This window comes from Pleurodeles waltl, chromosome 1_1, assembly GCF_031143425.1.
Source record: "Pleurodeles waltl isolate 20211129_DDA chromosome 1_1, aPleWal1.hap1.20221129, whole genome shotgun sequence".
NCBI lineage: Eukaryota > Metazoa > Chordata > Amphibia > Caudata > Salamandridae > Pleurodeles > Pleurodeles waltl.
This window is the reverse complement of record NC_090436.1, coordinates 864,498,404-864,524,242: the sequence shown is the minus strand read 5'-3', so window position 1 is coordinate 864,524,242 and position 25,839 is coordinate 864,498,404. Positions and strand designations below refer to the sequence as shown.

At 43.6% G+C, this 25,839-nt stretch overlaps 1 protein-coding gene across 1 annotated transcript in view; it reads right to left on the bottom strand.

Moving 5' to 3' along the window:
- Positions 1-25,839, bottom strand: part of SLC28A3 (solute carrier family 28 member 3) — a 281,213-nt gene that overhangs the window by 191,122 nt on the left and 64,252 nt on the right. The window contains exon 2 of the mRNA XM_069229756.1: positions 15,397-15,477. Coding sequence (XP_069085857.1) covers positions 15,397-15,477 — 81 coding nt within the window. The remainder of the gene's footprint in view (positions 1-15,396; positions 15,478-25,839) is intronic.

Sequence of the window (25,839 nt, the reverse complement as noted above, 5' to 3'; positions counted from 1 at the left end):
AAAAGGTATTGTGGACAGCTAGCTGTCAGAAAGCTTTTGAGGAGCTGAAGCAGGCCATGTGCTCTGCACCTGTCCTGAAAAGCCCTTGTTACTCTAAAAAATTCTATGTCCAAACTGATGCATCTGAATTAGGAGTAGGGGCAGTCCTATCACAACTTAATTCTGAGGGCCAGGATCAACCTGTTGCTTTTATTAGTAGGAGGTTGACCCCTAGAGAAAAGCGTTGGTCTGCCATTGAGAGGGAGGCCTTTGCTGTGGTCTGGGCACTGAAGAAGTTGAGGCCATACCTGTTTGGCACTCACTTCATTGTTCAGACAGACCACAAACCTCTACTTTGGCTAAAACAAATGAAAGGTGAAAATCCTAAATTGTTGAGGTGGTCCATATCCCTACAGGGAATGGACTATACAGTGGAACATAGACCTGGGAGTAGCCACTCCAATGCAGATGGACTCTCCAGATATTTCCACTTAGACAATGAAGACTCATCAGGTCATGGCTAGTCTTATTGTCCTTCGTTTGGGGGGGGGGGGTTGTGTAGGAAAGTACCATCTTGCCTGGCATGTTACCCCCATTTTTCACTGTATATATGTTGTTTTAGTTGTATGTGTCACTGTGACCCTTCTAGTCAGGGCCCCAGTGCTCATAAGTGTGCCTGAATGTGTTACCTGTGTTATGACTAACTGTCTCACTGAGGCTCTGCTAATCAGAACCTCAGTGGTTATGCTCTCTCATTTCTTTCAAATTGTCACTAACAGGCTAGTGACCAATTTTACCAATTTACATTGGCTTACTGGAACACCCTTATAATTCCCTAGTATATGGTACTGAGGTACCCAGGGTATTGGGGTTCCAGGAGATCCCTATGGGCTGCAGCATTTCTTTTGCCACCCATAGGGAGCTCTGACAATTCTTACACAGGCCTGCCACTGCAGCCTGAGTGAAATAACGTCCACGTTATTTCACAGCCATTTTACACTGCACTTAAGTAACTTATAAGTCACCTATATGTCTAACCTTTACCTGGTAAAGGTTGGGTGCTAAGTTACTTAGTGTGTGGGCACCCTGGCACTAGCCAAGGTGCCCCCACATTGTTCAGGGCTAATTCCCCGGACTTTGTGAGTGCGGGGACACCATTACACGCGTGCACTACATATAGGTCACTACCTATATGTAGCTTCACAATGGTAACTCCGAATATGGCCATTTAATATGTCTATGATCATGGAATTGCCCCCTCTATACCATCCTGGCATAGTTGGCACAATCCCATGATCCCAGTGATCTGTAGCACAGACCCTGGTACTGCCAAACTGCCTTTCCCGGGGTTTCACTGCAGCTGCTGCTGCTGCCAACCCCTCAGATAGGCATCTGCCCTCCTGGGGTCCAGCCAGGCCTGGCCCAGGATGGCAGAAGAAAGGACTTCCTCTGAGAGAGGGTGTTACACCCTCTCCCTTTGGGAAATGGTGTGAAGGCAGGGGAGGAGTAGCCTCCCCCAGCCTCTGGAAATGCTTTAATGGGCACATTTGGTGCCCATTTCTGCATAAGCCAGTCTACACCGGTTCAGGGACCCCTTAGCCCTGCTCTGGCGCGAAACTGGACAAAGGAAAGGGGAGTGACCACTCCCCTGACCTGTACCTCCCCTGGGAGGTGCCCAGAGCTCCTCCAGTGTGCTCCAGACCTCTGCCATCTTGGAAACAGAGGTGCTGCTGGCACCCTGGACTGCTCTGAGTGGCCAGTACCATCAGGTGACGTCAGAGACTCCTCCTGATAGGCTCCTTCAGGTGTTGCTAGCCTATCCTCTCTCCTAGGTAGCCAAACCCTCTTTTCTGGCTATTTAGGGTCTCTGTCTCTTGGGATTCCTTAGATAACGAATGCAAGAGCTCATCCGAGTTCCTCTGCATCTCTCTCTTCACCTTCTGCCAAGGAATCGACTGCTGACCGCGCTGGAAGCCTGCAAAACTGCAACATAGTAGCAAAGACGACTACTGCAACTCTGTAACGCTGATCCAGCCGCCTTCTCGACTGCTTTCCTGGTGGTGCATGCTGTGGGGGTAGTCTGCCTCCTCTCTGCACTAGAAGCTCTGAAGAAATCTCCTGTGGGTCGACGGAATCGTCCCCCTGCAACCGCAGGCACCAAAGAACTGCATCACCGGTACCTTGGGTCTCCTCTCAGCACGACGAGCGAGGTCCCTTGAATCCAGAAACTCTGTCCAAGTGACTCCCACAGTCCAGTGACTCTTCAGTCCAAGTTTGGTGGAGGTACGTCCTTGCCTCCCCACGCCAGACTGCATTGCTGGGAACTGCGACTTTTGCAGCTACTCCGGCCTCCGTGCACTTCCGGCGGAAATCTTTTGTGCACATTCCAGCCTGAGTCCACGGCACTCTAACCTGCATTGCACGACCTCCTAAGTTGTTCTCCGGCGACGTGGGACTCCTTTGTGCGACTTCGGGTGAGCACTGTTTCACGCATCCTCGTAGTGCCTGTTTCTGGCACTTCTGCGGGTGCTGCCTGCTGCTGAGAGGGCTCCATGTCTTGCTCGACGCCCCCTCTGTCCCCTGACGCAATTGGCGACATCCTGGTCCCTCCTGGGCCACAGCAGCATCCAAAAACACTAACTGCACGATTTGCAGCTAGCAAGGCTTGTTGGCGGTCTTTTGGCGGGAAAACACTTCTGCACAACTCTCCACCGCGTGAGGGATCCGTCCTCCAAAGGGGAAGATTCTAGCCCTTGTCGTTCTTGCAGAAACCTACGCTTCTTCTGTCCAGTAGCAGCATCTTTGCACCCACAGCTGGCATTTCCTGGGCATCTGCCCATTTCCGACTTGCTTGTGACTTTTGGACTTGGTCCCCTTGTTCCACAGGTACCCTCGACTGGAAATCCATCGTTGTTGCATTGCTGGTTTGTGTCTTTCCTGCAGAATTCCCCTATCATGACTTCTATGTCCTTTGGGGAACTTTAGTGCACTTTGCACTCACTTTTCAGGGTCTTGGGGTGGGCTATTTTTCTAACCCTTACTATTTTCTAATAGTCCCAGCGACCCTCTACAAGGTCACATAGGTTTGGGGTCCATTCGTGGTTCGCATTCCACTTTTGGAGTATATGGTTTGTGTTGCCCCTATCCCTATGTGTCTCCATTGCATCCTATTGTAACTATACATTGTTTGCACTGTTTTCTAATACTATTACTGCATATTTTGGTATTGTGTACATATATCTTGTGTATATTTGCTATCCTCATACTGAGGGTACTCACTGAGATACTTTTGGCATATTGTCATAAAAATAAAGTACCTTTATTTTTAGTATATCTGTGTATTGTGTTTTCTTATGATATTGTGCATATGACACTTGTGGTACTGTAGGAGCTTCACTCGTCTCCTAGTTAAGCCTAAGCTGCTCTGCTAAGCTACCATTATCTATCAGCCTATGCTGCTAGACACCCTATACACTAATAAGGGATAACTGGGCCTGGTGCAAGGTGTAAGTACCCCTTGGTACTCACTACAAGCCAGTCCAGCCTCCTACAGGAGGCTTCCGTGGTTTCCCTGGCGTTATTAAGTCTGTTTCTCGCTCAATTGCACAGAAGCCAAGCCAATCTTTTTCCTGTGTGGTAAGCCCAAATATTGTTAGTTGCTGAACTCACCCTAAATTTTGGAATATTTATTTATATACGTTGCACTCACACTGCGAAATGGCATTCATAGGAAATTAAGAGTTGTCATGAGATCCTAATAAATCCCATTGAAGTCCTGCCCCACGGCGAGCGCCTTGGAGTGCTCTTGGGACAGAAGTGCGATTGTCGTATGATGCATGAGGCCAGCATGTAAACGTGGAAACGAATGCAGGTTTCGCCCTGATGAGAGGAGCCTGACGTAGGTGATTTAGGCCTCCTCAGACAGCCCGTCAAGTGCTCCAGACTGATAAATCCTGGACTCTGGAGGGCTACAGGAGGAGCGTCGGTCTGCGGCTGGCTGTGAGGTCGGTTCTGCGCGCTACCCCATTGACAGACAAAGTAGCTGCTCATTTGCAAACATTTTGGTACAAAACAGGAAATGTTAAGAGAAAGAACAAAACACCACCTGGCAGACTCTTTGGCCTGAAACTACTATAACAGGAACAGAAGCAAAGTAGCCCTTGGCTTCGTATTCAGTCAGAAATACAGACAGTTTTGCCGCCTCTGCTCCATGCAAGACAGGGCACGAAAGCTCCCTTTTATATTTAGGGTTACCTCTGATTTCTGTAGGTTTAGCTAAGGAGGTATTGTAGAAATAAAACGTATTTTCGAAAAAGCTCTTAACTCGGGATGTCAATGAAACGAGTCAAACAGAGGCCTTATTTTAGCTTGAAGAAAACCAGATGTGACACAGCGGGTACAGTGTCTAGAAGTAGGCGCTACCCACCCATGAGAGTCTTTGCAGTATATAAAATTCCCCATGAAAAGGTGAAGGCGCCATTTATCTACCAGTTAATTCGTTCACTATGAAATATTCATTATTTCGCTTTTAAATGTCATTTTAAATGGAAAAGTGTTATATTTCATTATGAATATGGCATGAAAGCTCTGTTTAATGTGTTTCCTTAAAGGGTGTTAATAAAAGGGATGAAACACTTGAAAAACCTATTTGGGGAAATTTAAAAGAATGGCATCCAACGGATGCAAAATGTAATCATTAAATTGAAAACAATTGTTCAACCCTCCTAACTCTTGTAGCAAATCTGTTTTAGCAAATAGCACAATGCAGATTTGAGCAGTGCTTAGTTTCTAAATGGAACAGTGCCAGTTCCCAGCCCTGGTCAGAAGTCCCGGCGGTGCAATTAAATGTCAGCGCCCCAAATAACAAATGAGTTCACCTCAGGCCTCTTTTCTACTAATCCACTCTCCTCCTTTATTTCACTCTTGCACTCCTGTTTCCTCCCTTTGTAGTGGAGTTTCCGTCTTTCTCCTCCTCCTCTTTCATTGCAAGTTTCTCCTTATCTTACTATTATTAAATATCTGATGCAGAAAAAATAAGTGCCGAACCCCAAAAATAAGTGCCGGTGCCCCCACCGGCAACCACCACCTCAAACTAAGCACTGGATTTTAACCCTATTCAAGACAACATCCACGTCATGTATTCTCGAATAAAAACTTTCTATGTTGTAACAGCCTCTCTGTGGTGAAAAACTGCTTTGCCCACTCTAGGATGCGTGTGCAAGGGAACTCAAGAGTACCATGGAGGTGGGTCTCTATAAAGATATAAAGCGCCAAGAAATCAACATGCAGACAGGTTATTTTAGGGAGGTATCAAAAATTCACCTTCTATGTACGTACACATAGGTTCTCGACACCCATGTGTACAGTGAGGTTTGATGGTGTTAGTGACCCTCCAACCTTCTCCTCCTAGGGGCAATGTGGGCATTTCATTTCTAATCCTTGCAAAGAAGAACAAAATACAAGTAATATTCTCTTGTTCAGAAAATGAGCGCCCGTGTATTAGGCAGAAATAAAAACCATCTAGGTCAGAAAATACCCTTGCCTGATTTTGATTTACTCCATCACCTGATGATGCAGGTCTGCCAATGCGTAGAGGAGGGCAATCTCTGGGGAACGTGCAAATCAACACTAAATTGGGGAACAGCAGCACATGGTTCGACTGCACCCTGACACCATCTTCCAGGTGTTGAGACACAATACCGGAACGAAAAGTATTGCAGGACTAAATATTGTGTCAACAATATTTAAGGCAAAAGTATTGTGAAGGTAAGTTTCTATAGATATGCAAAGTTTTACTGTATACAGCTCCACATATATGTTCATTGACAATATATGTATCTTCAAGGTGCGTGGATGTGGAGTTAGGAATAGTAAATCTATACTCACCTTCATAATATTTTTGTCCTCGATATTTTTGACATGATATCCTACCCACACATATTTTTGGTTCCGATCAGTGCTTAATTTGTAAATAAAGAGGTGCTGGTGCTCAAAGCCCTTCTGTTAAACACATGAAATCTGCCAGCACTGAATACTGAGGGTGCGTAATCCTGAAGCCATCTCGGGCCTCTTCAATCCATTTATGGCCACCGCTGCCCCTTCAGCTCATCCTGCAACTTTCTACTTTCTCCCTTTATGACGCTTTCTAGTTTTTCCTTCTTCCGTCTTTCTCATATGTGTCTTTTGCTCGCAGCAAAGGCTTGAGGCTGAAGAATAAGCCCCGGTCCTCACAAATAAGTGCCGGTGCTCAGCACCGGAAGCAACAAGAACAAATTAAGCACTGGTTCCGATTTTTTGTCAGTGCTCCTTCAAAGGGCATGCGACTCATCTGTGCACACAGTCTATGTTGAGACCCAGCAGAGTAACCGAGCGAGGCCCGTTTAGGGTTATACAATTTGATCATGTTTTCCCATCTTACTCTGTACATTACCCATGCAAGTCCAAATAATAATTTGGAAATTAGTGATAAAATGTTAACCCTCTAAAACTATAATTGATCATCCCCCAAGCATTAAGACAGGTATAAAAACTAAGGAGGGGGGATAGGCTCATCCCCCACCCTGAATCTAGCTTCGAGTCAGACTGAAAGCAGTGGGGAACAAAAAGAAAAGCCGAAAGTACCAATCTACTGCAGGAATGCTTCATCCAACCCCAGAGGTATGACAGCTCCTTCGCCTCAAAACCCAAACCACAGCGAGCAGAATGATTAAGACTTTGAGCTGCTACACAGTAACGCAAAATTATACAAAAGTCTTGAAAGGGTATTTATTTTGCAGATACTTTCATGTACTAGAAAAATGTTCTTTTTAAGCGCAAAATAAACTTTGTTTTGCTTTATATCACTTTGCTTTAAAGGAGTGTTATGTGGGTGGTACTGCCAGACTGGGATTTGCGTTAAAAAAAACGCATCCCTGAGGCAGGCACAAATTTGAGCTATATATTAATTTTTCTAACCAGTTAACACACTACATACGCGCTGCACTGTGCAGCGCACATCCGGAGTATGAGTTGGTTTAAAAATTGTCTCGCCATAGGTTTTGTACTGGGAGAGTGTAATTCGAGTACCAAACTGATGCTAGACGTAATACAATAGTGCAAAGGTGTGCGTGTGGTGTCAGGCAGCCTGTCCGTGCGCCAGTGCGGGGGGGGGGGGGGGGGGGGGGAAGCAGCAACAGGTTATATTTAGTAAATATGGCTCTGAGCTGCTCTGTCCCCGTTGCACAGCACAGAGCAGCACATTTGGTTGCTTAGCTGCGTTGCGCTATACTTAAGTACATCTGCTCCTAGGTGTTGACTATAAAAGATCCGATAGCCATCCAAAACCTCTTGTAGGTGACACTGCACCGAATGCCACGAAGTCACAGCGACGAACCACCATGTGCTGATGGGCGTGGGTCTAAATCAACTAAACTGTAAGAGGGTTTGGAAACCACAAAACGACACGGATTACTAACAGTGGGTGTGTTTGTCTGTATAGATCAATGTAGGAAATCAGTTCAATGTTTGTCACAAAGACAAACAGTGAAAGGTGCATTGGCAGAGAGCAATGAAGCCATTTTTTTGCACTTTGTGTGCAGCTTTGTTGCTTTAAGGCAGCCATGTGAACAAAGCGAGAACAGTCTAATCTAAAACACACACACATTCGTTTAACCCAACCTTTGTTCCGTTTGTTGATTTAAACGAGGAGAGAGTGGATATAACTAGAAAAACCACCGGCACTCGACTCTGATCAATAATTAGCCTAGCTAAAAATCAATTTTTAAATAACAAAAGTTCCTGGTAGTGGACACTCCCTACCACGCTGCACTCAATCATCATTTGTGGGAAAAGTTACACGTAATAGTTCTGGTAAAAAAAAACAAAAAAACAAAAAAAACTGTCTGATTGACTAATAACCTTTCCCAAACAAGGTCTGTATTCCTTTCCCTCATCAACCAAATTTTACTACCAGGGCATCATTTTCTTAGAGGTTAAGGAATGGAGGTGGTAGAGGGCAGGGAAGGGCGCGGGAGCATCAGCCGGCATCACAGCACTGATAGGTTGCTGGGATATTTTCGACTGTGACGAAGGACCTCACCCAGCAAGCCAGCACAGTAATGGACCCCTTGCCGTGGATGTGGACCGCCCACTGAGGCACAAGTGAGGCACCAATGACTGACTAGGCCTTTACCACAGTACTCAAGCACCCCAAGCTAGCCCAGACACAGACCACGGACCATGGGCTCACCTCCGCATCACGAGGTATAATTTGTGAGTACTGGGATACGCACGTAATTCCATTCCAGGAATGTGGAAAGCTTGAATTCTCAAATGCTGAAGAAAGGCACTCCGCCAGCAGGTGAAGAAAAAAGGAAAAGTGAAAAAAGCACAAAGAGAGGAAGCTCAAGTTTAAGTGAAAGCGGGCCAGTGTAACCCCTTCTGTTCAACAAACCTGATATTATAATTATGAGTAATAACAAATCAATTATGTGTGGATTCTTGCCTAAAAAGCATCACTACAATCCTTAATGATGACAAGAGTGCCCACACAGTACAAGCTGATAGAAACAAAAGCGGCATGAAACAGTCCGTCTTTAGATGTGACCTGCTTTTTTGATAAAATCTCTGTAAGAAATTGGGTTATTAGTCGAGAAGGGTGAAAGCCCCATTCAAATAATAAACTCAATCCTCCTGAGGGTGCACCAAAAAAGTCACAAAATAAATCTGGGTTTATCTATGCTTGTCACAAAATCAGTCATGCTTGCCTTACAGGCAATGTGTAAAGTATTTATGCAGCACTCAAACAGTAATAAAGTCAAAAGGCAACGCATGAAAAATCCAAAACCATTTTAGAAACAGACAATTCCAATTTAATAAATGAAATGATACCAAATAACAGAAATTCAGCCAGTACACCCGAAGATATGATTTTTAAAAGTTTTAGGTGAAAATAGCACCAAAAAGCACAAAGCACCACTCACGGTCAACTGGTTGCACAGAACTGGGGCAAAGCCACAAATTCAGGCCAAACCGATTTGGAATGCAGGCCAGATGCAGGGACCAAGTTCGTTCCTCTGGAGAGTTAAATTCTGAAGTATGGACGAGGAGGTGGTGTTTGTTTTTGCAGGGGTTGCAAGGAGCACATTGGGCGTAGCTTGCGGCTGCTGCTTCAGCGTGAAAAGCCATTCAATGCTGTAGCTTGGCACTGGCGGTAGACGTAGGCTGTGTCTATAAAGTGCAGGTCTCGCAGGAGTCTTGCATTGGTGCTTGTCATGATGGCTGCTTTTGGCACAAAGTGCAGGTACCGCTGGAGTTTTGTGTTTGTTGGCAATTTTGGTGTGAAGAGGTCACTTTTAGGTCGTAAGGAGCCCACAACGTCTGTCTCTTCACCTTTTTTTTATGATGAGTGTACTCTGAGGCTTTCAAAGGTTCCAAGTCCTGGGTGGCACCTCTTCCGAATTCAAAGACACTCCAGCAGAGGCAGCAGCAAGGCTCAGGCAGGCCCAGGTAGGTCCAGCTGGAGGGAGGCCTCTTGAAGCGTGTTATATCCCTGTAACTCAAACAGGAGGCCAACCAACTGACCCTTGGAGTTGCTTCTGGGAGGTCTTGATTCAAGGCAAGCAGGTCCAATCGTCCTTCTTCAGACAGCAGGACAGTCCGAATCCTCCACAGGTCCATGGCTGTTTTGATAAGAGGTTCTGAAGGTGCTACTTTTATCGGTAGTACCAGACTGGTGGTTGAGGATGTCTGCTTTGTCTAATATTCCTCTTTGCTGACTTTGGTTCTAAACTTTCTAGGATAACAAAGGTCAGGCAGGCCTGGGTGTGAGCAGTATTATCAAATACATCACAAATGCACAAGTTTCTTTACATTTTAGGGCGTAAACACAGATGATTCATGCATTTCATGCGTAATTCTCTACTTTAAAATGAGCATGGCAAACATGGTGCCACAAGGCATTGTGTAATAAAGTGCAACAAAGTGGATAAAGTTCCACTGCATTTAAAAACCGGGCAGAAAAATAGAAAGTCTAATATGGTATGGCAATCATCAGTACTGCTTTTCTTGTTGGTCCACTTAGCACAATAGGTTATAATAGAGAGACTCTGGTACTTGAATTGGAGGAAGAGTTTCCAGGCTAAAGGGGGTGGTGATCTCATCAATCGTCATCTGGTATTTTGGCATGATTCTAAAATTCATAAACTCCAGGATAAGGGAGCCCTCGCTACTCTGAACCAATTCTGCATCAACATACTTCTAGTATGCTGATTTGATCAACATTCTGGAGATGGAGCCAATTTCCTCTGATGTCACCCAAAACCTCTCCATCCCCAGCTTCCTAAGCCTAGCCCTAACATGCTCAAACCATGGAATGTCCTGGGTCCTAGGTAAGGCCAGGAGGTCCCGTCGGGGTTCCCTGTATGCTCCTAGGGCAGGAGAGGTTCATTTCCTGTACAATAAAGTAAAGGTCTAAGCTCAGCTTTCAGAGAGATTTTCTTGAAAGCCAGATCATGTTATAGTGGGATCATTGGTGTGCCCTTTGGGAAAGAAAAAAGGGACGTAATGAATCTGTTTTCTGCTGATGGTAAAATGCTACATTTTGCATGGCCCCAGATTTTAGCACCATACAAAACGGCTCCTGGTGCTTTTACGTTATTGATTTCTATCACTGGTGCAGCCTTCTTAGAAAGAGTTCTAATAAAATCTTTGTTACTTTTGTCGAGCAGTGGGCCAGCAAACAGGCCGATTTTTGCACCTGCATGGACCATTCTAAATCTGATGTCAGCCTTCACCCTCAAAGCATCAAGATTTGAGACCTGCTCAATTAGGTATGCATCCAAGTGCAGTTAGCATTTATACTTCTTACTTCTAGCATGATTAAAGGTCATACATTTTGTTTTGGAACCATTAAGTTCCAACCCAAGCTCATTACAAAAAATGTTAAAATCATCCACAACTTGCTGGAGTCCCTTGCGTGATTTGGAGATCAAGAGAGTGTCATCCGGGAAAAAGCAAGACAGGCACTCTCCTGCCTCCCACCTTGGGGGCATCACAACTATCTCTGTTCAGCTGATTCACTACTACATTACTATACAGTGAAAACAGAGTGGGGCTAGGACCCATCTCTGCCAAACACCCTTCTGGATGCTTATGGGAGAGGTCTTCTGCCCCATATCCCCCCACCTGACTCTTGCTTAATTATCTTCATGCCAAGATTGCAAGTAGGTTGGGCAGAATTCCCATCTTATCTTACATGGACCATACCAAAGACCTGGGGATCAAGTCGAAGGCTGTACATAGGTCAACAAAGGTAACAAAGAGAGGACCCATGTTGACCGTTGCAGTCTTCCAAATAGAAAACTGAAAGGGAAGATTTGATCAATCATACTGGTACCACTTCTGAACCCTGTCTAAAATTCGGATAATACATTTTTTAATTTGATCCAGCCTAGACAATGTGCCAGAGCTTACCTACAAAAAAATCTTCTGTGAGGTGTCTATTAAACTAATTGGTCGGTAATCGCTTAGGCTGCTATACTTTCCCTTCTGATAAATGAAGATGATCTCTGTGGTGTACCAGGTTTCAGGGATCTGCAGGCCATTCAGAATGGCATTAGGAAGATAGTTCATGCAAGGACACCAAATTTCAAGATTGGATTTAAAAAGCTCATTTAGGATCCAATCGGCACCCGGTGCTTTTTTCAATAAACTGGACCTTATTGCCTCTTCAGTCTCTCCCAAATCAAACACTAGAGTATTAGGTTCTTTTAGTTTAATAACCAATTAGGGATCAATGCCTGTCCGTGATACACCAGCCTCAAAACCATATAGATTGCTGAAATGGAGTACCCAATCCTGGGGTCGCACATGGTACCCAACAGACTTTTTATCACCATTGACCTTTTCTGCAAGGGATGCCCAAAAGCTAGCATTATCCCTTGCCATAATGGCTTGAGACAGCCCATCCCAAAGTGCATCTTCTCAAGCTTTTTTTGCAATCTTCAGTTCCTTTTTGTAATGGGCCCTTCACTGCACCAAGTGTGGCCTATTCTTAGATCTGGCTGCTGCAAGTAAATGTGATTTGTCCATTCTGCCGTCTTTGGAATACCAAGGGGCCTCGCTCTGTTTTTTATGCCTCCGCTTAACATCTTGCGCCAGGAGGTCCCTTATAGTAGTGGAAAATGACTCATGAGCCTTTGCCAGGAGACAGCCTCTATCCTCTAGGGCCAGATTATTCAAGGCTAAAACCATCTCTTTGGCTGTAGTAGTCACTATCTCCAGGGTCTCCAGATGTTTTTCAACCCATCCCCATGTAAAGCTTTTTCCATTGTTAGAGAGTTCAATGTCCCCGACTTGTCAAGATCCCTGGATTGGTGAAACATTACCAAAGGTGCCCAATAATGACAGACTAGGGGCATTATGATCACTGTCTGTCCTCTCAGTGACCACCATGTCCAGCTCGACAAACCAGCCTTTAAATTAATTAAGAAATAATCAATGCAATTAGTATGGCTAGGCCCATTGAAAATGCATTTGCCTTCAACATCAGATTTAGGGCCTGATTTAAACTTTTTTAGCGCTGCATTTGTGTCATTTTTTTATGCAAAAGCGGCGTAAACGTACAAAATTCAATTAGATTTTGTACGTTTGTGCCGCTTTTGCGTAAAAAAATGAAGCAAATGCAGCGCAAAAAAAGTACAAATCTGGCCCTTAGTTCTGACATTTGCTGCTCTCAAATCAAAGTTTATAACGCAAGCAGCTGTGCAGCCCTCAAAGACCATTTTACAGATGGCAGATCTCTTAGGAGGGACTCCCCATTTTGTGTCTTCTTCAGCTAACATATCCTGATAGAATGGTATAAGGGGTTCGAAGGTGGAATTCATGTCACCTGCCACTATCATCTCCCCATTACCCTTATAAACTGAAAGCAAATCCTCTAAAACGCTTATGGCTTGGAACTCTTCTTTTTCCCATTGACTCGATTAAACACATTGATCAACACTAAGGAGTTGCCACTGCAAAAGTCTACCCTTACAGCAAGCACATCCTATGAATTAGTTGGTAAAACTCTTACTGTACACTGTAGTTCTGTCCTCACCCATGTCTTCAATTCCCCCAAAGGTCTTCCCTTAAGTGACCCTATTGCATTAATACAGAATGAGGTATACACATTCCTAATCATAGGTACAACACTCCATGTCACCTGAAAGAGGCAGATGACATTTTGATCTATTAGCTGCCCCCTGTCTGTGTCCCCCCAGTTTGTTACATATTTCAGCCACATTCCATGACAGGATTTTTGATGGTTTAGTAACATACTCAACGAAAACTTCCTTGTCGCAAGGGACATGAACCCCTTCCTGTGCAGGAGGCCTGTTTAGGCCTTTGGGGGCCATCAAGAGAACGGTTCCCCCATTCGACTCCAAGGAATTCGATATCCTGATGCCAGTGTCAGGGCTCCCTTCTCCCATCACCCCCAGGCTTGGCTTTCCCTTGGGCTCTAAGTCCAAGGCCCATGCCCACCCTGGGCTTTACCTGGGAAATCTGCAATGGAATTGTGTAGGAAATCTACATCTCCCAGCCTGCTGTGCTAACCTGAACCAACGCCTTTGAATCTGAGGATGTGCTGCATTACAGGATCAAGTCTGTTTCTAATTTGGATTTGAGTATTAGCCCTACAAATCCTACAAGCATCCGTAGTAAAAAAGCCATCAACCACATTCTGGTCCCTCAAGACCACTCTCACTACATCATAGGGGAGACCAGAGATCACAATCCGCTCAACTCTTAAGATGCCACTCTTAATAATTGAATGACGCCCCTTTACTTGCCTAAATGAATGGGTGACTTTATTGGTTAGAGAGTCCTTATCTTCCTAGTATCCCTCACTACCCTTAGGAACTTGATGCAGGAACATCTGACACTGTTCTGAGTGGTGTGACCTATATACATGATCCCCCAAGTCACCTGACCCTTTCCCTAGGTGACAAATTGAGTGATATGGTTGGCGAAAGTTATGGTAGTCTTTGGACTCCCATCATTGTTCCTTCCTGTACATTTCTAGGTTTGTCAAGCGGCACCTCGTGCTACTTTTCTCCATCAATCAATCTCCTCCCTCCATGTTCATGCCACTGCATTTGTAATAGCTCACCAGGTCAATAATTTGAATTCTTTAGTTGGGTAGGCAGAGCCATAAGAGCCCTTATTTCATTAGCAGCTTGGGAATTTTGTGTTATTTCCGAGTGCACTTAAGGAGGTGGGGGTCTAATGCAAGGATGTGTCCCCCCTCCCCTCTGAGTCTTAATAGACATGTGGGTCTTTAGGACCCCCTTAGGAGAATTAGCCTAATCTATTTTCCCTCCTAGGATCTTAATAACCAACCTCAGGTCTCAGACCTCGTCCCTCAACCCCTCAATTGCCTCAATTAGTTTTGCTATGTCTGGGGAGACATTATAAGATGGGACATGCAGAGAACAGCAAACCTATTTTCACAAGGAATGTCTGGGTTAACCAGAGTCACTACATTCTCTTCAAAGTTCTTGGTTTCATTGCTACAGGGCTGGTCAGGACCCAGAGAGTTAACAGTAAGGGGGGAGGTCTGAGTCAAGGCCTTCTTCTTTCTGAACATGTCAGGAACACTCCTTTTCAGCCTTTTGCCCTTTGCCATGGGGTGGTGGGTTTGTGTGAGGCAACTTTGGCTGAGTCATCTGGGGGATTAAGAATCTCTTTGACTTCAACTAAAAGGCTATCAAATCTATCCATAACACAGTTTGCTCCACTGAGCTGAGGCCTTTGTTTGCAGTCGGGGGGCCATTTACTGACTCTACATCCTTTCTCTTCCCCACCACAACATATATTATAAGCTAGATAAGTAGTCAAATGCCCAGTAAAAGAACAGTACCTTGGACACGAAGTTAAAGGGGTGGCCCAGCACAGCCTCCTCTTTGTGATGGAGTAACTTGTCTGCCAAATTTTAAATCAGGTCCTTAACCAGGAGCGGTGCAAAAGTAAGTTGCTCTATCTCACAACAAAATTTTTGAGCAGTCAGGCCCAAAACATTTGAAAAGAACTGCCTTTCAATCAGGAGCCTGTGAGGTTTATAATGCCAATCGGAAACATGATGAGGCTCCTGCAGACTGAAAACATGGCCCGGTTCTTAAGCAGCAGTGAGGCTGGGGCGCTACGACAGACCCGGCAGTCCGCTTAGCCTATTCTGCTTCTAGTAGCCATGGAGTGCTGATACTGAAGCCGTGAAGAATGCAGATACTTGGAAGTAAAGGGAGGTTTTCTTGTAATTTCTGGTTCCAATACATACATGGCTAATTGCCTGGTCTGTAATTTGGTAATCTGTATTTGTTAAAACAATATATAAACATGTTGTTTTTGTTTTGTAAAATAACCAAAATTCCAAATCTTGAAACAGAAAGCCAGTCCTACCTTATCATTCGTCACCGCAGCACCATTTTCATGGGTCCTGTTTCGAAATGCATTGTGTTTCTCCAAACTTCCATCATCATTCTGAAAGATATCCAAAGAAAAAAAGTCAGGTCAGAACTAGGAGCTCTGTCTACAAATTAGGGCCCTGATTTATAGTTTTTTTGCGCTGCATTAGCGTCATTTTTTTATGCAAAAGCGGCGCAAACGTACAAATTACAATTGGGCCTGATTTATGAAAAGTTTGTGCCGCCTCAGCGTTATTTTTTGATGTAAAAGCGGTGCATATTTACAAAATATTGTATTTTGTAAGTTTGTGCCGCTTTTGCATAAAAAAAATGCTGCTAAGGCCGCGCAAACTTTTCATAAATCAGACACAATTATATTTTGTAAGTTTACACCGTTTTTGCGTAAACAAATGACGCAAATGTGGTGGAAAAAATTGTACAATTGTATTTTGTAAGTTTATGCTGTTTTTGCGTCAAAAATGACGCAAAGGCGGTGCAAAAAAGGTATAAATCAGGGCCTTGGATTGAGTTAGTGGACCTTATTTTCCTTTAAAACACTACTGTTTAATGAGAAAATTAAGCTTGAAATAACAGAACTCTCAAGCCTGCAGGCCCATGCAACTACATAGCTATCTTTTCACCAGTCATAACCCTTTATGGTGTACTCTTATGTTCCTGGTTAAGGCTCCCATACTTATGTGGTCACACGGTGCTAGGTCATCTCTCATACCACACGCCGCTAATTGTGTCACAAGTAAAAAAAGTCACAAATCAAGTGGCAAAATTCAAATAGCAAAGGTATGTTACTTTGTAATCACTGACGAAAGAGCAATAACATTTGTTCAACATATGAGTCCTACTTCTTTGTCAAGGACATACAAAAACAACATTAAACAAAAACCTGCCTATTAATGGTATTTCTGTGAATGTTTGGTCTTTCTCCTGGCCTAGGTGTGAATTGCTTCAGACCTATTCTGTCACTAAAATGTTTATGACTCAGGCCCGAGAGTAAGCATTACCTACTCCTGGAAATCCATGAGACACCAGGATTTCTGAAGTAACTCTGTCAAGAGTAATACCAAGCCACTTCCTTTTCAAGCTTTGATCAGAAATGAGCATCTCAGGTTCACATAAGAGACTCTCTCCCATTGTGGTGATAATGTTTCCAAAAAGATGAACATAGTCATCGAACAAGATGTAGAGCAGTAATCATTGCAGGGGAGATGAAGTGTGAGGCAAAGATCAAGTTCAAAGAGTTATAATAAGTGGTTGTGTCTTATTCTGACATTTAGGGACATATTTATACTCTGTTTGCGCTGAATTAGCGTCATATTTTTTTACGCAAATTCAGTGAAAACTTAACTCCATATTTATATTTTGACGTTAGACACAGCTTATGCCAAAATATAGGACTTTGCACCATTTTTTGAATGTGTTAACCTAGCTTGCGTCAATGAGATTCAAGGTAGCCGTTCCCATCCCAAAAATGGTGCTAACACCATAGCTCCATATTTATCCCCGTGCTAAAATGAAGCACGGGTGGGAGGCGAGGCTAAATAATGATGCTAAGCTTGCTTAGCACCATTATTTAACGTCTGGGTCATACCAGGCGTTAAGGGACCTGTGGAGCCATTTCCACGGTCAGACACCATGGAATGGGTCCACAGGTGCCCACCCCACATCCCAGGAACACCCCCGCCCACACCAGAGGGACACCACAGGATGGGGGACCCCATTCCAGGTAAGTAGGGTAAGTATGGGTAAGTATGCTTTCAGTAGTTTTTAAAGTGTCATTGGGCCCTAACTTGGGGCCCTCTGCATGGCACAGGCTGCAATGGCCATGCCCAGGGGACACTTGTCCCCTGTGCTGGCCATTGGGGTGGTGGTCATGACTCCTGTCTTTCCTAAGACAGGAGTCATGTTTTTGGTGGTTGTGCGCCAGGAAATGGAGCTAGTCTGGTCAGAGGCATTTTTTTGCCTCTAACCAGGCCAACCTCAGTTTTTTAAGGCACAACCTCCTCCTTCCCTACCACCACTCCCACCCGCTAGCGTCGTTTTTCAAGACACTGACCAGGCCTTACAGGCGGCTTGCACCATTCAATAAATATGACGCCGGCATGGCATGCGTCTGAGAATGACGCAAGCTGGCGGTAAAGTTTTTGACACAAAACTGCGCTAGTGAAGTTTTGCACCAAAAACTATAAATCTGGGCCTAAGTGTGAATTACTCACCTAGAAACCATGGCGCTGGTTCTCGTACCTCTCTCCTTCAGTAAGCATATCTTAACCTTGGAAATTCATGACGTGTGGACAGTAAGACTGAACTACTTACAGAAAAGGCTTTGTGATGCATTTTGAGACGGTGGATTCAAAATGTCAACAATGATTGCAGCCTATACAGTTAATTCCCCTGATGCCCTTGAGGTTATGTGATTGAAATATGATGGTAAAGGAGTCAATAATGACTCATTCCACTGGCAGCTCAAGAAGAGCAGAATTGTTTGGTTTGTTTGTCAGCAAGATCAAGAGTTTGTCTCAAATATTCAGACCTGCCAATTCAATGTTATGGAAGAGTCAAAAAGATTTAATGTGGAATGGAAGAGTCAAAAATATTTAATGTGCAACTTACCTACACCATTACACACTCATTGGAGACTATACCTATTGTCTCCATAATATTCATCAAATGAGTACAAACTTAATTTCCGATCTAATGACGCAAATTTGTTGATTAGAGAAAATTGTTCAACCATTGCTGCTCCCAATGTTTCAAAACACTGTATGTATATTTGATATGCATCTCATGAGTGGGATCCTGAGGGATTAGCTGAGTGCCTATAGCCTGCACTGCAGCATTCTGGAGCACCCCCCATGTTTAATACCAGAATGCGCCCTCCAAAACACCCAACATTTTCCACTGACTCAGCCTTGAGTCCAGCCCCGAGCCCCACATGGTACTATTGTTGGAATCTTAGCACGATGAAATCCAATTGGGACGCAATACCAGAATATTGAAAGAAAATAGACATGTGGGACACGACACCCACTGCCGAAATCTTTGTGCATCCTGAAGGCCACAGGTTAGTTCTCCAGCAGGTCCATTGAGCCTCTCATCCTTCTGAGGGCGATAAATAACATTGACTTGTGTAGCAGCAGGTTCCATTAGAGCGCTTTAAGGTGTAAATGATAAAGCATTTCATTAGCAGCACGTTTTTATTAGTTGATTTTAAGCTAACCCGACATTTTACTCTTTTCAAAAGCTTTGTGACAGTGTTTTCTAAGCTTTTCAAATGTACAAACGCCAGTTAGCTCCTGAATTGTTCATGTATCATGACACTCCCACTCTCTAGGTCGCTGTCGACACTGGCTTCATTCAGTGCACACGCTATGTTTAGGCTCCAACTAGCAACCCATTCCTTCAGTTCCCTCTCATCACCTACATTATATCAGCATAGACCAACGTTTACCAAAATGCCAAGGGTAGCCAAACTTAATTCATGTTACCCCTTCTCCAGATTACTTCACTAGGATAATCCTTGCCCCACCATTAGCATCTCAAAATCCTGCTCCTTCCTGCTAAGTCAAAGGAAGGACATGAAATACACATTACAGAGTTATAAACAGTTTTGTCAGAGATGCATCTTGTCTGGCCAGTGCTTTCTTGAGTTCTGCGACTAGGGGTAGCCAGACTAAGCCCAGCGGTTCCAAGGAGCAGGAAGGTGGAAGCAGCGGCTACCACTGGCTAATTGTAATTGACATCCATGCCTCTTAGCACTTAACTGCTCCACATCCCTCCAATCACAGATTACCAACTACCATTCACAGGCTGTCCCAGCTCCACATCACCAATGACACTATGTAGTCTAAAGAGAAGCGAACAGAAGAGCTACAGATCTATATGTAGGCCCATCATGACTACAGATGTCACCAGGGGCTGTTCCTCCAGTATCGGATAAACTGCTTCTCCAGAGGCTCGTTCACTGTTGGAAAGGTTACTTACCCTTAGGCCACTCATTGAAGGCTTAGAATGCTGCTCCTCTAGCCATGACCGTCCACTGCTTTGATGAGCTAAGACTGTTGTCTCAAAATCTGCTCAATTAGCTTAATTCATCAGCTGATAGTGTGGAACCCTGCAGGCGTCGGAGAGCTATACAGCTCCAAACAGTTGAAAAAAATATTATAATCTGCCTAATTCCAATCTCTAAATTTATTCAGGGATTAGTCAAACTTCTATTGAATTCAACAACCTGCTGGAGATTTTTAACACAACTGACCATCAATCAAGATTTTCTCTCCATCTTCACACTACTCCTGGGTTTAGCGGGAAACATCCTGGAAAGGTTCACCTGAATCAATGGCCGATCAGCATCGGCCTGTCCAGATGAGTTGTCAAATATTCTTCCACTTAATAATCACATAAAGCATACCACAAAGTTCCAACCCCTTTCCAGTGATATTCATTATCAGCGGTAGACCTTTAAAGCACACTGAGGATTCAAGGAATTTCACATTCATGAGTACACCATTTATAATCAGGTCGACCTACAGGTATGACTAGTAGATGATACTCACTATCTCAAGGCTTGCCTCTCGCTTGTCCAAACAGGGATATATCTGTATGAGCTAGGCCAGACATAAAATTGATCACAAGGCTCCATACTGGCACAATTCAAAACAACCAAATAATTTAAAAGAACGACTGAGGGATATGGCAAACGACAATCTCCTAATGCAGTCTTATTTAAAGACAACTCCCCTAGAATATTGAGATCTATGATACACAACAGTGGGCTATATATTTAGGGCCCAGTTAACACATGCAAATTTTGACCCAAAGTCTACGTTTAGATTAGAAGTCTAAGGGCCCAATTCACAAAGGTAAACGTAGATCTGAAGTCTCAATTTACCTTTCTGAAATAGGCACTTAGACTTCAGGTCTAAACCTGGATTTCAGGTCTAAGTGTATATTCGCGAATTGGGCCCATAATGTACATATATGGAGCTCATGCCTTAGAAAACTGTATTGCAGTATATTTGTTGAATTGATGACTGAAGGCTTGTGCCTTAGATCATTATGTATTGTTTCATGATTGATGTCTTGGCACCCAAAACTAAGCAGAGCTCTGACACCTTGACATGGTCTTGGAAATAAACAAATTACACTCAAAGAAAGCAAGGGGAAAAGAGAAAGAAAAGAGTACTTTGAGGAAAGGGAAAAAATCAGCGATGCAGAGCAGGTCTTGCTGTTGCTCCGGCTATGAGGAAATCTGAAAACTGGGAAAGTAGTAGATTGTGGATAGACAGATGACAGGAAAAGTGATAGTAGTTCAGGAAATAGATGGTGTTTCTTAAAATCAAAATACAAATGGATGACCAGAAGGACAAACATTACCAGGTGGGTGCAACATTGTTCTGGTTCTGCTCCGCAAACAAATTTGTGTTTTTCACAGTAGCAGTTTTCTTCCAGTGAATGGGACTCATTTGTGTGTTTTCCAAAAGATGGTCTGCTGTGGCAAGTATAATGACGCTGCATGTAACTAGATGAAGCGTGTGACAGATTGTTAGGAGTTTGTCTGCACTGTGTGCAGATTCTTTGACTTTAGAAAAATACAGCTGCTAAACTAATTTTTGGAGAGGTGGGTTGACAAGCGGATACGCTCAGAAAAGCATTTTTTTAAAATTGGTGATGACTGCCCAATGAGCACAAAGGGTGTGGATCATAGTTCTTGAGCACTTATATAAAATTAGTGTGCTTTCTTTGAAGTGGCAACATGATTAATTCCCCCACTGACTTTATATGTTATCCCTGTGAACGCTCCACCCTTTTCCCACTTTTTTACAAATGGAACAAGAAATTTCCCATCTAAAGGACCATCCAACACACAGGCAGTTTCTCCTTGCCTTTTTTTGTGAAGGTGAAGAATGCTCAGCTATATATTATGTTTTCAAAAACATTTAGTCATAGCTATACCAAGGCTTGGTGAGCAAAATCATTGCCCATCGAAATATAGAAGCAATAGATGGGACCTCGTTAAGACAGGATAGATAGAAGTTCAAGATTTATACTGAGAATAGGTACATATGGAATAGGCTTCCTATAGATGTGATCCTTACCCCTATTCTGAAATCAACACACAGTAAATTCTGAATTGGGGAAGGTAGCCATATTTTTAAAACTTTTTTCCTTTGTGGGAATATCTTTTCTCCATGGAGACACCCCTTCCCGCCCAGGAAGTTTGGGAGTGTTCGGTCTTTCTTCTTACCCTTTAGGAGGATTTACTCCAGCCTTTTGAAGGAGGCACTCTCTGGCCATTTCTAGGGCAGCAAAGTAGTAGACAGGAGTTTAGTCTGTGATAGCCCAAAAAACACACTCAGGAGTTTGTGGGCATTCACAGATTTACAAAGCAAAACGTTTGTTGATTCGCTCACTTTGCACCCCTTCAGGAGGATTTTCTATTGCATAATTGTAGAAGGGTACAAAAGTGTACACTAATACAGTAGTAGGTTTATTTACACCCAATAGGTATCCTATTATGAACACGTGACAGTCATAAATCTAGCTATAATAGGCTCTAAATGTACCGTTACGATTGAAAACGGCTTGGTGAATATCGCCCCAAGAGTTTTGCCATCTTGCCTTTCCAGCAACAATAAACTAAGCTAGCTCCAGCTGGCATTTATTTGGATGAAAAACACAGGGGGAAGCACTGAGGGCCTCATTTATAAGAATGTGACGCATCATCATCATCGTTGTCAGATTTCTTGCGCCTACGGCACATTCCTTAGCAACATCATCAATGCGTTGTATTTACAATACAGAGCTCCATGGCGCACGTTTTCACTGATGCGTCAGAATTTCCGACGTATCTGTTGTCGCTAAATCGACATATTGCCGGGGTTGTGTCAGTCAACTGATGCAACTCCAGCAATACCAGGAGAGTCCCACAGGAAAAAGCCCTGCATCAATTTAATGCCTGCTCTGAGCAGGAGGTAACAATTTGATGCAGTGAAGTCATAGAGTGACGCAGTGAAAAGTTGTAAATTTCACTGTGTCTGCTCTACATGGCTTTTTCTGTGGGAATGCCTACCCTGCATACATTAAACCTGGCGCAGGTAAAATGTGACACAGGGCTTTACAAACTGACACATTGGGCCAAATGCATCAGTTTGTAAATACGGAGAAGTGTAGTGCAGTGCTAGCTCCACCGCTGTGTCAAAAGAAATGACACAGAGGTGGCGCAAAGGGCTTGTAAATGAGGACCTGTGTTTTTTTTTATCACAGGCTGTCGTTCGTAATGGTACCAAACTTTTATAGGCTTGTAGTTTTCTCATGACATGTTTCCGAAAAACTCAAAAGCATGATAAAAGTATTTTTTAATTAAAATATAAGAAACATGTTTTTTCTTGTAAAAGGAACATGAAAATTCGAAAATCTAAAATAATCTTAAGTTCTGTAACTGGAGCTCAATGTCTCACTGGAACTGCTTGCATATCCCTTTAGCTATTGATCAAAATATTAAAACCAGATACAAGAATTTGTAGTACTATACTTTTCTATAATAAGGAAATGGTCAACAGGCTATTTTTCCCAAGTCCCCCTTCCATAAAAACAATGGGAAATTATTTTCAATATAATGCCATTTTAAATGTGATAGATTTTTTTTAACATGGTATGTTCCACCCCACCCCCCCCCCCCACTAATGTCTCTCTATAAAAGCACTAAGGGCCCAATGTACGAAGGTGCTTATGTGTAATAAACATACAAGTGCAGAGTCTTCGCACCTGGGGGCGGAATCTCTGCATGGTGCAACAGTGCACTGTGCGTAGACTCTGCCACGAGTGTGGAAACTCCTCACTAGCGTAACTTTACTACATGTAAGTACCTTTGTGAATCGGGCCATGTGTGTGTGTGTGTGTGTTTTCTTAAAATGCTTCTGATCATTAGAAGCTGATTTCTACAGTTTGTCTCAGAAATGTTCACTTCTGCGTGCTAATAGTGCTAGGTTTCATGCATATTTTCATTCCTTCTTTCCTTTGTGTTTAAAAACATGCATTTAATAATAAATAAACACTGTCTTCCTAATGCTTACAATAGAGAGTGAGTTTAGTGATGGATCACAAATCTACCATAGGATCCCCAGTTGTTTTTTTTGTAACTTTAGAGTTTGACCTTTCTTCTGTTCTGAGGTCTACCATCTAATCAAGAGGCCTCGGTCACTGCAAGTTCAGTTAAAATGCAATTTCATCTAGGGAGGTCTTTGTTAATGCTGCCTGTCCTGACATAGTGTCGGGGCTTTAAAACAACACGTGGGTGTGAGTAATATTAATAATTGCAAATGTGTAAGGTAAGTGCAAACATACAGACTGTACTGTAAAATTACATATATGATCACATAGTAATTTGTGAGATACAGTATTTGGGGAGTTATTTAGAGTTTGGTGGATATAGAATAGCCACTAACAATTGGCAGAGTTCCAGTGTGCCCTATTTGAGCGCATACATGGGTATACAATTGGTGGTGTATACATGGGTACAAAGACAAGTGTTTATCCCTTCTTCCTTAAAACCTCTTGCCAAGCCTTAGACCCCACTTTTATTGCATATAGGTCAACCCTTATGTAGGCCCTATGTAGCCCATAGGGCAAGGTGCCATGTAAGTGAAAGGCAGGACATGTACTTTTAAGATTTACATGTCCTGGTAGTGAAAGACTCCCCAAATCGTTTTTCACCACTGTGAGGACTACTACCTTCATAGGCCAGCACTGGGAATTCCTTAATATACTTTTAAGCTGCGATTCCTGATCAGACCTGATCAGAAGGTAGTAGCCACATCATGTTTCATATCATTGGAATGGTAATGATAAATTCTCTTTACTGGTAAAGTCAGATGTAACATTACTATTTTAGAAATACCATTTTTAGAATGTGGGCATTTTACTGCTCTTACTGCTCTGTGTGCCTTGCAGCCTGCCTCTGATACACGTCTGGGCTAGGTGGCATCGACACTTTGTGATTCCCTCTACACAGCCACAAACACAGGAAGAGTGGGTGTGACAAAGGACTCATCTACATTTATCTGCATTCTAATGGGCCTTCCTGGGCTGAAAGTGTGGAGGGGAGCTAACACACTCCAATAGGGAAGTACCTGTTACCACACAAAGGGCTAATTACCCCCTCCTGGCTGTGTGGAGCCAGAACTAGAAAGAAAGAATCTCTGTGCACTTCAAAGACCCTCCTTTGAAGTCCCACCACTTCAAAGGCACCTTTGGGTATACGTGCAGGGTCTCTGACCATATCCAATCAGTACACTGCTGGACTTGAGAAGAGCTCTGCTGAAGTAAAGACTGCTGTGCTGTAAGGATGCCCCTTTGCCTGGATTGACTGTTCAAAGGAACTGTGTCTCTGCTTTGCTGAGCTGCCCTGTTGCCTGCTGATCTCTGCCCTGTGGGCAAGGACTGGGCTCATCTTGCTGAACTCAGAGAGAATCCAAGGGCTTGCTGGCTTTCCCCCTTTTCTTCTGTAGTCTCAGGGACATCAAAGACTGCTGCAACTCTCCTAGTGGTGCTGGACATTGCCATTTGCGAGCCACCTAAGGTGTCTGTTCTAGACCTGGGCCTCGGAAGTGGGTTATGCAGCTAATTCATGCAAAAAAACAATGCATCATCACCATCGCACCGGTTGGTACCAATGCATTGCCCCTTCGACGCAGAGGCTGTTTGATGGCAGCGGATTCACAGCCTGCATGGCCTAATGACATTTCTTTGTGCGGCTTAAAAACAGTGCATCATATTCACTTCAACGTAGTTCAACGCTGATGCGGGACCCAACTGTAATGTTGAACAATGCATCTATCCAACCTCACTGAGCGGAACCAGTGCTTCCTGCCCTCTGCGCTTTGCTCTATCAAAGATACTTTTTCAGTGGACCCTGCGTGAGTTCTGTAGCTGGCCTACCCTCCATTGCTGTTGGCTGGAACTTTGAATTTGCACCAGTCCCTCATGACATGAAGTAACATTTTGACCGCTAGAGACTTCTAAGCACCATTTTAAGTTTAGTCTTTAAAAGTTCACATCTCAATTTCCACTGATTTGTTTTGGTCTTGTTTTACTCATATAAATATTCTCTATTTTTCTAAACCTGTGTGAAGTCTTTTTGTGGTATTTTCATTGTGTTACTGTATGTGTGTGTGTGTGTGTGTGTGTGTGTTGCACAAATCCTTTACACGTTAACTCTTAAGTTAAGCCTGACTGCTCTGTGCCAACTCTGTGAGCACAGGTTCATTTGGAGATTGTAACTGACTAACTATGACTAGGATTATGGCCTGTACTAAGGCATGGTGCATACCTCTGCAAACTAGAGACCCAATTTCTAACAGCAGCACAGATAGAAAGAGGAAGAAACAAGGAGAAATAAAGATATGTCTCCTCATTACATCTC